Raw genomic sequence first — 14,686 nt, 5'->3', positions numbered from 1 at the left:
TGTTACTTTTTACTTTTTTTTTACTTTGGTTTATTTGGTAAATATATTCTTAACTCTTCTTTAACTGCACTGTTGGTTAAGGGCTGTTGGTTAAGGTCTACACTTGTATTCGGCGCATGTGACAAATAAAGTTTGATTTGATTTGAGATAATCTCTGCATGTGTGGTTCCCACCGTTAAGCATGGAGGAGGGGGTGTGATGGTGTGGCGGTGCTTTGCTGGTGACACTGTCTGTGATTTATTTAGAATTCAAGGCACACTTAACCAGCATGGCTACCACAGCATTCTGCACCAATATGCCATCCCATCTGGTTTACATTTAGTGGAACTATCATTTGTTTTTCAACAGGACAATGACCCAAAACGCACCTCCAGGCTGTGTAAGGGCTATTTGACCAAGAAGGATAGTGATGGAGTGCTGCATCAGATGACCTGGCCGCCACAATCAACCCAATTGTGATGGTTTGGGATGAGTTGGACCGCAGAGTGAAGGAAAAGCAGCCAACAATTTCTCAGCATATGTGGGAACTTCTTCAAGACTGTTGGAAAAGCATTCCTCATGAAGCTGGTTGAAGAATGCCAAGAGTGTGCAAAGATGTCATCGAGGCAAAGGGTGGCTACTTTGAAGAATCTCAAATCTAAAATATATTTGTTTAACACTTTTTTGGTTACTACATGATTCCATATGTGTTATTTCATAGTTTTGAGGTCTTAACTATTATTCTACAATGTAAAAAATAGTAAAAATAAAGAAAAAACCTTGAACCTTTGACTGGTACTGTATATGAGAAAATAACACATTTCCCATGAAAATGTTCAGTAATTTACCAAACATTATTGTCTTTAAAGAAAACTTTCATGATATCCAAGACTTGTTCCAGGTCATTTATTTGTCTCATCATTTGAATGTTTATATAGCCTACTCAAATGTTTACCACATCCCACATTCAGAAGAGAATTATACAACTCTTCTGTCATTATATCAATTCAAAATAACCTTTTAGTTAAATCATTACAACAAACTTCCTCAATAGAAGGCCACTGATTATTTTGAAACCAAGTCTGCACTAAACGTAGTGCACTAATCGGAATCGGCTAGCATTTGGGGTGCATGCAATGCATTCACTCCAGGTATCGTTATACACTCACATTGAGCAGCAAAAGGCCAATAGGTCATACATAGAATGGAAAAGGTTTAGGCACTTTGAATAAGCATAGGTTTTAATACAAAGCCCCTCATGAAATAATCTGCAGCATTTTCTGAGGATTAGTGTGTCAAGAACAATGGCAGTGCAGTGTAATCCTAAAATGTTGACCTGTTGCCAAGAGGACAATAGAAATTATTGTCAGGGCTTTCATGATAATGAGAGTGAATTTAAATAACAGGAGATAGAGGGGGAGAACAATCAAAACCCATTTAAATTATTGGTCAAAGCATTCCATTGATTGGAGTAAGCCTATTTTATAATGTCCTTACTAATCAATTCAGGACCAAAGGCACTTACAGATCAATAATATGATAATCAAAATTCAACACACAGTGCATTTTCTCTGTTGCCTCCAATATGAGATCAATTAATAAACAATTCTATCACTTCACTCCTTGTAGAAATGAGTTGAGCATGTGCTGCACAGGTACTTGGTTTTACAGTGTGGTGTGATCCTATTTATAATAATGTAGGCTACATTTTATGACCACTGGCAAACCTTACACCTCCAGCATAAAGTAAAGATATTTTCCAATAACGATGCAGTGACAAAGTATTCCTGCGTTTATTTCAGGCTTTGTGATTTTATCTTACAAAGGAACCCTCAAGGGAAACTTTATCATCTCAATGAAGGGTACATTCTGTGATCTTCTGTCCACATTTAACACACTGCGACAACTCGTCATTTGACCACAACAAGTTGTCTACTGACCTTTTCTTGTCGACCTCCTCCTCTTTCTTCTTTTGAAGTGGCTTCTCAGCTCACAATCTGAAGTTCCCATAGTTCGGGTGCTGTTTCCAAGTACCGCAGCCATGAGGCACACGAAGAGACTCCTACAGTCTTCCTGGAATGCCTTCCCCTGGTTGATAACTGGTGAACTGAGAAGCAGAGACTATCCAAGTAAAGTGCAGGACTATTTCACTGGAGCGCCTTGGTGACCGTGTGTGAGGTTTACTGCGGGAATCTCCCTGCTGCTGTGTTTGGGTGCCACCTACATTCTTGCTGACAGCCTTTTTAGAAAGTGACATCATTTAGACTGGACAGGAGAACCACCACACGCCCCACGGGGGCTAACCGCTGTATGTTGCTCTTCTGCAAAGTGATGCATGCTTTCTTCCCCGATTGAAAACCAACAACATGCAAAGACACCAACAGACAACAAATACTTTTACGCACAAGAAGGCAACACGTGTATGCTGTCTTTGGGAATGGAATGTGCGCAATTGTGCATGTCTTCCGGGGAGCGCAAATGTAGCCTATTGTCTTTATTTGCCTGAAATGTCAAAAGAGTCAAGACTGATTTATTTCTCTCACTACAATCAAGTGACCATCCATCTATTCAATTAACTCATGAAATGTAAGAAGGCAACTGTTTTCATTAGTAGTAGCCTAGTGTTTCAGCGTTTATAGCCCCTCCTTTATATGGAAACTCATATGGCAATCATATTTGCTTTTCTGCCTGAATGATCATGCATTCCAAACAGTCATTATCCTAATGGTAGAACATTTACCTGCTATCATTATCCGCAGCTTTGAAACCCACATCCATGAAGGTTGCTGAAGCAATGGCTTTTCAGTGGACGCATGTTAGAAGGCAGTTCACGCAATCCACAAACTCAGGTTATTTGTATCATAATACCTATTTTGCATAATCCTCCCAATAAATACCATTTCAACTTTACTTTTAATTAACAGGTGTTTAATCCCTGCCAGTCACATACCAGTATTGTCCTCAGAATGATCATTATCATAAATAATATTCCAATTATGATTCCAAATTATGGCACACGTTGTACACAGGGATGTAACAATACCATATCAATATCTTGCTAATTGTGGCTGTCATATTTGTTTCAGTTCCAGCTGTATGGAGAGGAGAGATGCAGGTTCAGGTTGTTTGGGTCCTTGTATTTCTAAGGTGGGGTTGATTTCAACTATAAGCCTCCTCGGGGGGGATCAGTTTGATACTGTAACCTCCTCCTTTATCTACGATTCCAATGCCGATTACAACACTTGAACACATAAACTGTTTTGATTCAAAATGAAGAAAAAAAATGGAAATTCCAGCAATGTAACTGTTACCATTCAGTAGATCAACCTGCTGTTATGTTTGTGCATCCCTCCATTTTGTAAACATCTGTTTACCACTCACAGAACCTTAACTCCTAATGTGATCTTGAGAACCATCTCATGCAGCCCTTTTTCAAATGTTTTCTCTTGGCAATATCTAGAGGCATGCACATGCTTGAGCTATGACCTGTATCCCAATTGGAATCCCTATTTCCTGCACTACTTTTGACCAGTGCCTATAGAGAATAGGGTCTCATTTAGAACACAGATATAGGCTACAGCTAAAATAATCCTCAAGGGTGGGAGAAAACCCCACTGGGTTTAGCATTGACTATACTCATGCCTCTGTCACTCCGTGTCATTTGGAATAACTTTAGGATATAAGGATAAATCTCGACTTTGGGATGGAAACGGAGGGATAGGGTTAGATGAAACATGGTTCCCGTCCCAAATGGCACCCTATTCCTATATAGTGCACTATGTAGAAAATAGGGTTCCGTTTGGAATACAGCCAGTGATGTGACCTCTTTTCATCTCAGTTCAGGTTGAATTCAATATAAGATTTCAGCATTGTGTTGGCATAAGAGAAAATCCAAGTCCTCATTGTGTCTCATAAGGAACAGATAACACATGCTCCAGTCAGTGGCTGAGAGCCCAGAGGGCCAGCAGGGGGAATGAGCTGCTGCCTAAATGATCCTAACACAGGCCACTCAGATAGGATACAACATTTTGTATGAGCTCTCCTGAGGCCAAGCATTAGAGAAAACAGTTCTGACCCTATTCCATTGGAAGTGTCTCTTCCTCCAAGACATGTGGAAAAATGTGTATTTTTAAGTGATGTTTGACCATATAATGTTTGGCTCTCTATTCCCTCTTTGTTTTCGTCTATCAGATTTGGCATCAAATGGAAATGTGATAATGATTGTAACACTTTCTATTTAGTTGAATGCAACATTTGGCAAGAAACCAGGCTCTCACATTTTTCATATGTAACCTGCAACAGTTGTCAGCATCCAATTTTGACCTTGTCCCTCATATTTTGAATGGAGACGGGTGTCAGAGCATATCATGCTTGATTGAAAATTCCATACTAGGATCTTTCATTAAGACGTGAAATAAAGATAATATTATGGTTAGCTTGATTCGATTTCCTGAATATTTGGAAGGCATACCAAATGGCTAACTAAATATTTACTGGCAGTTTAAGTATAGTAGTGTGGGGTATCATTTCATATCTCACAAACTCCTTACTGTATATCCGTCACTATCATTAACCCATGATGACATCAGCTGGAGACAGTTACCTAAGGGTTCTTGTTCTCCTACGGCATGATCAAATATGTCTTTCATTTCAAGTGTTTTTACAAGAAATCATTTACAGCCATGTCTAAAACAATATATACAATTTATGGTTGATAGGTTTGGCCCTGAGTTTTTCCTGACCACGTGACCTGACGAGGAAAAACTCAGGTAAGGGTCCACATTTTGTTCAGTCCTTCATGCTCAGAGTAATAGTAGATTCTTGTAGCAGAAGTGGACCTTAAATTGTCTGCTTTAGGCGAAACACCAACCAGATGTCAGCTGAATATAAATGTGCAGATTTAGGCATTTTGATCAACTTTACATATTCACTAGGAACCTACTTGAATTGGTCCAATAAGAAAAGCTTGTTTTCGTTTTTCTGTGGGGTCATATTGCACTTCCTAAGGCTTCCACTAGATGTCAACAGTCTTTAGAACCTTGTTTTATGCTTCTACTGTTGCTGGGCAGAGAATAGGAGCTGTCTAAACCGGTAGACCAGTGAGTTGTTTACTGCGCGCTCACGAAGGCGCCCCGCTCCACCTTTTTCCTCTGTAATGAATACGCTATTGTCCGGTTGGAATATTATCGAAGATTTATGTTAAAAAGACCCTAAGGATTGATTGTAAACATTGTTTGACATGTTTCTACGAACGGTAATGGAACTATTTGACTTTTTGTCTCTGGTTTTACGCTCGCGCGTTATGCTTTTGGATTGGTGATCTGAACGCGCAAACAAAACGGAGGTATTTGGACATAAATATGGAGTTTTTCGAACAAAAAGAACATTTCTTGTGGAAGTGGGAGTCCTGGGAGTGCATTCCGACGAAGATCAGCAAAGATAAGTAAAGATTTTAATACTAATTCTGAGTTTAGTTGACTCCAGAACTTGGCGGGTAACTGTATAGCTTGCTTTGATGGCTGAGCTCTGTACTCAGAATATTGAAAAATGTGCTTTCGCCGTAAAGCTATTTTAAAATCTGACACAGCGGTTGCATTAAGGAGAAGTGTATCTATAATTCTTTTAATAACTGTTGTAAATTTCATCAACGTTTATGATGAGTATTTTTGTAAATTCATGTGCTCATTCACCGGAAGTTTTGGAGGGAATACATTTTCTGAACATCATGCGCCAATGTAAAATGGGGTTTATGGATATAAATATGAACTTTATCGAACAAAACATACATGTATTTTGTAACATTGAGTCCTGGGAGTGTCATCTGATGAAGATCATCAAAGATTAGTGATTAATTTTAGCTGTATTTCTGGTTTTTGTGACACCTCTCCTTGCTTGGAAAATGGCTGTGTGTTTTTTCTTGTTTAGGCGCTGTCCTAACATAATCTAATGTTATGCTTTCGCCGTAAAGCCTTTTTGAAATCGGACACTGTGGTTGGATTAAGGAGAATCTTATCTTTAAAATGGTCTATAATACTTGTATGTTTGAGAAATTTTAATTATGAGATTTTTATTGTTTTGAATTTGCCGCCCTGCACTTTCACTGGCTGTCGTCATATCGATCCCGCTAACGGGATCAAGCCATAGCAATGTGCTGTAATGGTGGCCTGGCCACCAAAACAACATAAAATGTAAAATGTGCTTATATCCATTGCAGGTTCCTGTGCCACCTATTACGAGACTGTGAGGTGGGAAGTAGCGGTGTGTGGGTAAAATCACTGGGCAAGCCAGAAAAAAAACAATATTACAACCTATGTGTTGTGATATAATTGCGTTGTTTTCTTTATAACCTGTTAGTTCATATGCCTTGCGACTGTGATATATATATAGGCCTAAAGGCCAAGACTATAAGAAAACACAGTGGCAGAATAAATTCAACCATGCCTTTGTTTCATCACAAAACTGGAGAGCAACCTCTGTCCACAAAACATATTGCATGTAACAAACAGTTACATGACCTACAGCAGGCTCAAGCAAGTTAATGACTCTGACATTTTCAGACTACTAAACAGCTATTGATTTAGAACCACAGAGGGTTACCGCAGGTCGCAAAGAAAGCAGGAGCTACCTCCACTATTTCAGCACCATTTCAACTTCAACATTTCAACATCATCAATCACCTCTGCTTAGCCTAATACAGTGACAACTAAAGATACCAACAGCAATTTAGTAGAATCAATTTAAGCTAAATATGATGTGGATGTCCATGGTTCTGATTTCTGTGTGCGTGTGTGTGTGTGTGCAGAAAAAACATGTTGACTCACCCTACTTGTAGATAATGCCATCCTCCTCTCTCTCATGTTATCGAAACAGTCTAACTCTCTGTCATACAGTACACACTTTTATTTTTTGTTGTCCTAGGCTACCTGGCTACAATGCTTGCTCGCTAGCCAAACTTCCTTTCATGGGCAACGTTAGCTAGTTAATAATCGCCTGCTACATCAATCTAAATATTGAGCATCTATCCTCTCAGGCCAGGGGCACAATGTATGAATTAATGGTTGCATCAGAATCACTATTATAATCATTGGCCAGTATGGAGAATTAAGTAAAACCCAAATCCCATCTCCATCCATGGATAATTTAGGAAAGGGACAATTTTAGCTAGCTAGCTAGCTAGCCACCGGAGGACAACAACACAAGGAGAAGCAACAATTCAAGTTGTTTCTGTCAATGACATATGCTTTCAATGCGATTTGATAGGAGTGATGCCAAATCCAAACTGGCTTCTGCTCACTCAGTTTAGCTCAACGCTGATTGGCTATTATTTTATACTTTTTTTTAATCAATGGAGGCCAAATGCTCTCTGGCTTCCCTTGCATTCAATTCTATGGGTGGCAACAATGTCATACTCTTTTGGAACAGACAGCATCAGATTAATGGCCTACACATACAGACAGAGGGGCGCTGTTTCGCTGGCGCAAATTCTTTCTCTGGTGAGATATATTCAGCCTCTTGCGAATTGAAGGAAAATTCTGAAACACAGAGAGACTAAATATGAATATTTTGTTCTTGTTAAATTTTTTGGGGGAAGTCTTTCTCCCTTGGCAACCATGAATACACGCCACTGAAGGCGGGCATATCTCTCAGGGTTACCTGAGAACATAGTGGACACAATCTTGGAGCAACATGCGAAGAAGGGTCGCCAGATGAGAAAGCGGTTAAGCCTTTTTGTAAAAGTTGTTTCTGTGTAACAATAGGTTAATTACTCCTGTATTAGTTCTGGTCCTTGGAATACAAAGTGCATGCATGGCTCTATTACATGTTTGAAGTTATATATTTGAGTCTAGAAGAGTAGAATAAAACAGACATTGAATTCCACCCACCTGGTCTAGAGTGGCTGCTATAGCCCCATTAGATCCATTAATCACCTGGTCTAGAGTGGCTGCTATAGCCCCATTAGTTCCATTAATCACCTGGTCTAGAGTGGCTGCTATAGCCCCATTAGATCCATTAATCACCTGGTCTAGAGTGGCTGCTATAGCCCCATTAGTTCCATTAATCACCTGGTCTAGAGTGTCTGCTATAGCCGCATTAGTTCCATTAATCACCTGGTCTAGAGTGTCTGCTATAGCCGCATTAGTTCCATTAATCACCTGGTCTAGAGTGTCTGCTAAAGCCCCATTAGTTCCATTAATCACCTGGTCTAGAGTGGCTGCTATAGCCCCATTAGTTCCATTAATCACCTGGTCTAGAGTGTCTGCTATAGCCCCATTAGTTCCATTAATCACCTGGTCTAGAGTGGCTGCTATAACCCCCTTAGTTCCATTAATCACCTGGTCTAGAGTGTCTGCTATAGCCCCATTAGTTCCATTAATCACCTGGTCTAGAGTGGCTGCTATAGCCCCATTAGTTCCATTAATCACCTGGTCTAGAGTGGCTGCTATAGCCCCATTAGTTCCATTAATCACCTGGTCTAGAGTGTCTGCTATAGCCCCATTAGTTCCATTAATCACCTGGTCTAGAGTGTCTGCTATAGCCCCCTTAGTTCCATTAATCACCTGGTCTAGAGTGGCTGCTATAGCCCCATTAGTTCCATTAATCACCTGGTCTAGAGTGGCTGCTATAGCCCCATTAGTTCCATTAATCACCTGGTCTAGAGTGGCTGCTATAGCCCCATTAGTTCCATTAATCACCTGGTCTAGAGTGGCTGCTATAGCCCCATTAGTTCCATTAATCACCTGGTCTAGAGTGTCTGCTATAGCCCCATTAGTTCCATTCATCACCTGGTCTAGAGTGGCTGCTATAGCCCCATTAGTTCCATTCATCACCTGGTCTAGAGTGTCTGCTATAGCCCCATTAGTTCCATTAATCACCTGGTCTAGAGTGTCTGCTATAGCCCCATTAGTTCCATTAATCACCTGGTCTAGAGTGTCTGCTATAGCCCCATTAGTTCCATTAATCACCTGGTCTAGAGTGTCTGCTATAGCCCCATTAGTTCCATTAATCACCTGGTCTAGAGTGTCTGCTATAGCCCCATTAGTTCCATTAATCACCTGGTCTAGAGTGGCTGCTATAGCCCCATTAGTTCCATTAATCACCTGGTCTAGAGTGGCTGCTATAGCCCCATTAGTTCCATTAATCACCTGGTCTAGAGTGTCTGCTATAGCCGCATTAGTTCCATTAATCACCTGGTCTAGAGTGTCTGCTATAGCCCCATTAGTTCCATTAATCACCTGGTCTAGAGTGTCTGCTATAGCCGCATTAGTTCCATTAATCACCTGGTCTAGAGTGTCTGCTATAACCCCCTTAGTTCCATTAATCACCTGGTCTAGAGTGTCTGCTATAGCCCCATTAGTTCCATTAATCACCTGGTCTAGAGTGTCTGCTATAGCCGCATTAGTTCCATTAATCACCTGGTCTAGAGTGGCTGCTATAGCCCCATTAGTTCCATTAATCACCTGGTCTAGAGTGGCTGCTATAGCCCCATTAGTTCCATTAATCACCTGGTCTAGAGTGTCTGCTATAACCCCCTTAGTTCCATTAATCACCTGGTCTAGAGTGTCTGCTATAGCCCCATTAGTTCCATTAATCACCTGGTCTAGAGTGTCTGCTATAGCCCCATTTGTTCCATTAATCACTGATTGCTATACTTTGTTGCAATACTAATTGCCTCTGTATCAGAACTCCATTGACTGTTTTACTGAAAATAACAGTAATCATGAGCTAGGTTCACGTTTTGGCAAAATGTATGTTTCCTACTCTAGTCCACATGCCTGTAGCTCTGTGCACTGACAGTATCACATTCAAAACTTGTAGTATATCTCGTTTGATTATAATGATCTTTGGTCATAGCCACGGGAAGTAGAGATGCTGAGGGTGTTGCAGCGCCTCCTGATAAAAAAACAATAATTAAACGTTTTATTGTTTTTAGGTGGATGGAATGCAATAATTCTTTTAACAATAGTCCAATGATACTGATGATCTGAGTAATTTCACAAGATATCAAAAACTGTTTGGGGGAACTAAAATCACGTTAAGAGTGATAACTGTCAAAGGTTGGAATTCTCCTTTAATATCTCTCAATCTGTATTTTATATGGCTTTGAAGGGGGAATCAGCAGTTTAATATCTCTCAATCTGTATTTTATATGGCTTTGAAGGGGGAATCAGCAGTTTGATATCTCTCAATCTGTATTTTATATGGCTTTGAAGGGAGAATCAGCAGTTTAATATCTCTCAATCTGTATTTTATATGGCTTTGAAGGGGGAATTAGCAGTTTAATATCTCTCAATCTGTATTTTATATGGCTTTGAAGGGAGAATCAGCAGTTTAATATCTCTCAATCTGTATTTTATATGGCTTTGAAGGGGGAATCAGCAGTTTAATATCTCTCAATCTGTATTTTATATGGCTTTGAAGGGGGAATCAGCAGTTTAATATCTCTCAATCTGTATTTTATATGGCTTTGAAGGGGGAATCAGCAGTTTGATATCTCTCAATCTGTATTTTATATGGCTTTGAAGGGGGAATCAGCAGTTTGATATCTCTCAATCTGTATTTTATATGGCTTTGAAGGGAGAATCAGCAGTTTAATATCTCTCAATCTGTATTTTATATGGCTTTGAAGGGGGAATTAGCAGTTTAATATGTCTCAATCTGTATTTTATATGGCTTTGAAGGGGGAATTAGCAGTTTAATATCTCTCAATCTGTATTTTATATGGCTTTGAAGGGGGAATCAGCAGTTTGACATCTCTCAATCTGTATTTTATATGGCTTTGAAGGGAGAATCAGCAGTTTAATATCTCTCAATCTGTATTTTATATGGCTTTGAAGGGGGAATTAGCAGTTTAATATCTCTCAATCTGTATTTTATATGGCTTTGAAGGGGGAATCAGCAGTTTAATATCTCTCAATCTGTATTTTATATGGCTTTAAAGGGGCAATCAGCAGTTGCTACATCCATTTTAGACTTCTAAATGAATTATATGTATCCACTGGTTCTTTAAAAATATAACTTATAAATGCCTCATGAGCTTAGTTCAACTGTCGTACCCCATCAGAACCCTAAATATAAGCTTGTTTTACTCCAATGTTTGTAAACAATGCACATTATATAGCCACACAACATGGTTAAAACTATACTTCTATTATCATGGATGGTCAGTCCTTGTATCCATAGCTCTGTCTATGAATTTGAGAGTGGTTACATTTCTCCAGCACCATCAGCTTTTTACTGAAATGGTCGGGGAGTGCACTTTGTTGTTTCTATTGCTGATTGCCGCTTTAAAGTAAAGTTCAGACTTTATATTAATTATATGAATATGCATGACTGCATTTGTTTACTGGGTTCTGATGTTTTCTTTGTTTTTCTACATCTAGATGAACGGTCGAGCGTGCGTGCAGAGGATGAGAGAGACATTTGCACAAGAGTTAATGCGGACCTGATGAGTGATGAGGAGGGTGGCCTGCAAACCTAGATCCATGGACCCCTCAACCCTCACCACAGTAACCCAATGGAGGCTAGCCCTAAGCCAAGCTGGATGACTCCTGTCAGTACTGTGCTTGATTATTTTTAACACTTTTGTTGATCTTTGAATTTTGAATAGGCTCATTCATATTGAGGTATACCCCCCCTCCCCCCTTTAACCCATGTAAGCAGGTAAACACCACATTTGAAATTCGAAGGTTAATGAAAGGGTTTTCAGAAGAATAAAGCAGAGTACAGGCAGTAGTCATCCAGTTTGGCCCAGGGCTGGCCTCCATCGGGCTTACTTCAGTTTCAGACCCCGCTTAGCCTAATTGCAGATACTATTACTTACTTTCTCCTGCTCTACTGACATGAATTGTCATCCTTCAAGAAGTGAATTTCTGTGTTTTATTCAAGGAACTAAGAATTGTTTAAGTATAGCGATGTCATGAGGTGCTGGAAAAACCTTGATAGTGGTGCTTGAATTTTATTTCTGAAAAGGTGTAGGAACCCCAATGTGTGATATTAATAACGTTAACACATGTATTCATCCATTAATTCAGAACTCACTGTAATTCATTCACACTGACATTTATTGGAGAGTCGTTGGCAGATGCGGACAGAGATGTATTGCAGTATTGTATTGTGTCCTGGTAAGTGGGTGGACATGGTGTGGTCATTTACTGGGGATTTACTGGACTATTGCCGGCCATATACACGTCCGTGCACTAAAGTGGTCCATTGTCTGAAATTTACGGGACGTGTGCATTGCCGAACACTGCTAGACATTTTCAGAAATTGTACATTTTCGGACTCGCGCACTGGAGTGTTCGACACATAAGTGTGCCTTTTCATGCGGTGTTACATGATTGCAGGAAGCTGGTTCTAGAAAGAGTCAGTCTGTCTCAGTTATAACCTGAAGACAATAAGATAAGACATAACCTGTATTTTACACTGAGGCTTGAGTAACTAGGTAGAATGGAGCAATCGTCCATTGAGTAGGCTAGTCTGAATAAGTTCAAATCAAATTTTATTTGTCACATGCGCCGAATACAACAGGTGTAGACCTTACAGTGAAATGCTTACTTACAAGCCCTTAACCAACAATGCAGTTTTAAGAAAAATACCGAAAAAAGTAACAAATAAAAGTAACAAATAATTAAAGAGCAGCAATAAAATAACAATAGAGAGGCTATATACAGGGGGTACCGGTACAGAGTCAATATGTGGGGGCACCGGTTAGTCGAGATAATTGAGGTAATATGTACATGTAGGTTGAGTTATTAAAGTGACTATGCATAGATCATAACAGAGAGTAGCAGCAGTGTAAAAGGGGTGGGGGTGGGGGGGGGCAATGCAAATAATCTGGGTAGCCATTTGATTAGATGTTCAGAAGTTTTATGGTTTAGGGGTAAAAGCTGTTTAAAAGCCTCTTGGACCTAGACTTGGCGCTCTGGTACCGATTGCTGTGTGGTAGCAGTAGCTGGAGTCTTTGACAATTTTTAGGGCCTTCCTCTGACACTGCCTGACACTGCCTGGTATAGAGGTCCTGGATTGCAAGAAGCTTGGACCCGGTGATGTACTGGGCCGTACGCACTACCCTCTGTAGTGCCTTGCGGTCAGAGGCCGAGCAGTTGCCATACCAGGCAGTGATGCAACCCGTCAGGATGCTCTCATGGTGCAGCTGTAGAACCTTTTGAGGATCTGAGAACCCATGCCAAATCTTTTCAGTCTTCTGAGGGGGAAAGGTTTTGTCGTGCCCTCTTCACGACTGTCTTGGTGTGCTTGGATCATGTTAGTTTGTTGGTGATGTAGACGCCAAGGAACTTGAAGCTCTCAACCTGCTCGACTACAGCCCCGTTGATGAGAATGGGGGCGTGCTCAGTCCTCCTTTTCCTGTAGTCCACAATGATCTCCTTTGTCTTGATCACGTTGAGGGAGAGGTTGTTATCCTGGCACCACCTCCCTATAGGCGGTCTCGTCATTGTCGGTGATCAGGCCTACCACTGTTGTGTCATCGGCAAACTTAATGTTTGAGTGAACAGGAAGTACAGGAGGGGACTGAGCACGCACCCCTGAGGGGCCCCCGTGTTGAGGATCAGCGTGGCGGATGTGTTGTTACCTACCCTTACCACCTGGGGGCGGCCCGTCAGGAAGTCCTGGATCTAGTTGCAGAGGGAGGTGTTTAGTCCCAGGGTCCTTAGCTTAGTGATGAGCTTTGAGAGCACTATGGTGTTACAAGCCAATCTTTGTCCCCCTCCTTTAAAAAAAATCTGACACAGAAAATTTTACTTATTTGGGGGTGCTGTTTTAGTGTTGTTCTGTTGTTTTTTCCCCCCTGCGAAATCATGCTGTTTTCGTATCAAACGATAAGCAACTCTCAGGTTTTCTTGTCTAACTTTGGAGTCTTTTTCTTTGGTTTGAGCTCCCCTTGCTGGTTAGAAAGCAGAAGTACATTCATAGAGGTTCACAACAGCCTGCAGAGATACAATATGCCACTAGATGTCTCTCTTCACTGACAGTAAACAAACAGATGCCTTCTCGAATCAAATCAAATCACATTTTATATGTTACACACGTGATTAGCAGATGTTATTGCACGTGTAGCGAAATGCTTGTGCTTCTAGCTCTGATAGTACAGTAATATCTAACAAGTAATATCTAACAAATTACACAACATATACCCGAACATACACATCTAAGTAGGAATGAATTAAGACTATATACATATGGACTAGCGATGTCAGAGCGGAATGGACTAAGATACTGTAGAATAGTATAGAAAACAGTATATACACATGAGATGAGTAATGCCAGATATGTAAACATTAAGTGACTAAGATAGCATAGAATACAGTATATACATATGAGGTGAGTAATGCCAGATATGTAAACATTATTAAAGTGACTAGTATTCCATTCCTTAAAGTGGCCAGTGATTCCTAGTCTATGCCTATAGGCAGCAGCCTCTAATGTGCTAGTGATGGTTGTTTAACAGTCTGATGGCCTTGAGATAGAAGCTGTTTTTCAGTCTCTCGGTCCCAGCTTTGATGCACCTGTACTGACCTCGCCTTCTGGATGATAGCGTGGTGAACAGGCAGTGGCTCGGGTAGTTGATGTCCTTGATGATCTTTTTGGCCTTCCTGTGACATCGGGTGCTGTAGGTGTCCTGGAGGGCGGGTAGTTTTCCCCCAGTAATGCGTTGGGAAGAATGCACCACCCTCTAGAGACCTTGCCG

The 14,686-nt window shown here is 40.6% G+C and overlaps 1 protein-coding gene across 1 annotated transcript in view; it reads right to left on the bottom strand.

Moving 5' to 3' along the window:
• The window catches only part of LOC106568829 (inactive double-stranded RNA-specific editase B2), a 38,135-nt gene extending 35,757 nt beyond the window's left edge, over positions 1-2,378 (bottom strand). Inside the window, exon 1 of the mRNA XM_014139530.3 lies at positions 1,920-2,378. Coding sequence (XP_013995005.3) covers positions 1,920-2,022 — 103 coding nt within the window. The 5' untranslated portion in view covers positions 2,023-2,378. The remainder of the gene's footprint in view (positions 1-1,919) is intronic.
• Positions 2,379-14,686: the final 12,308 nt, after the last annotated feature.

Source organism: Salmo salar, chromosome 14, assembly GCF_965601325.2.
Source record: "Salmo salar chromosome 14, fSalSal1, whole genome shotgun sequence".
Taxonomy (NCBI): Eukaryota; Metazoa; Chordata; class Actinopteri; order Salmoniformes; family Salmonidae; genus Salmo; species Salmo salar.
Note: the sequence above shows the minus strand (reverse complement) of the source record. Positions and strands in the feature narration are given on the sequence as shown.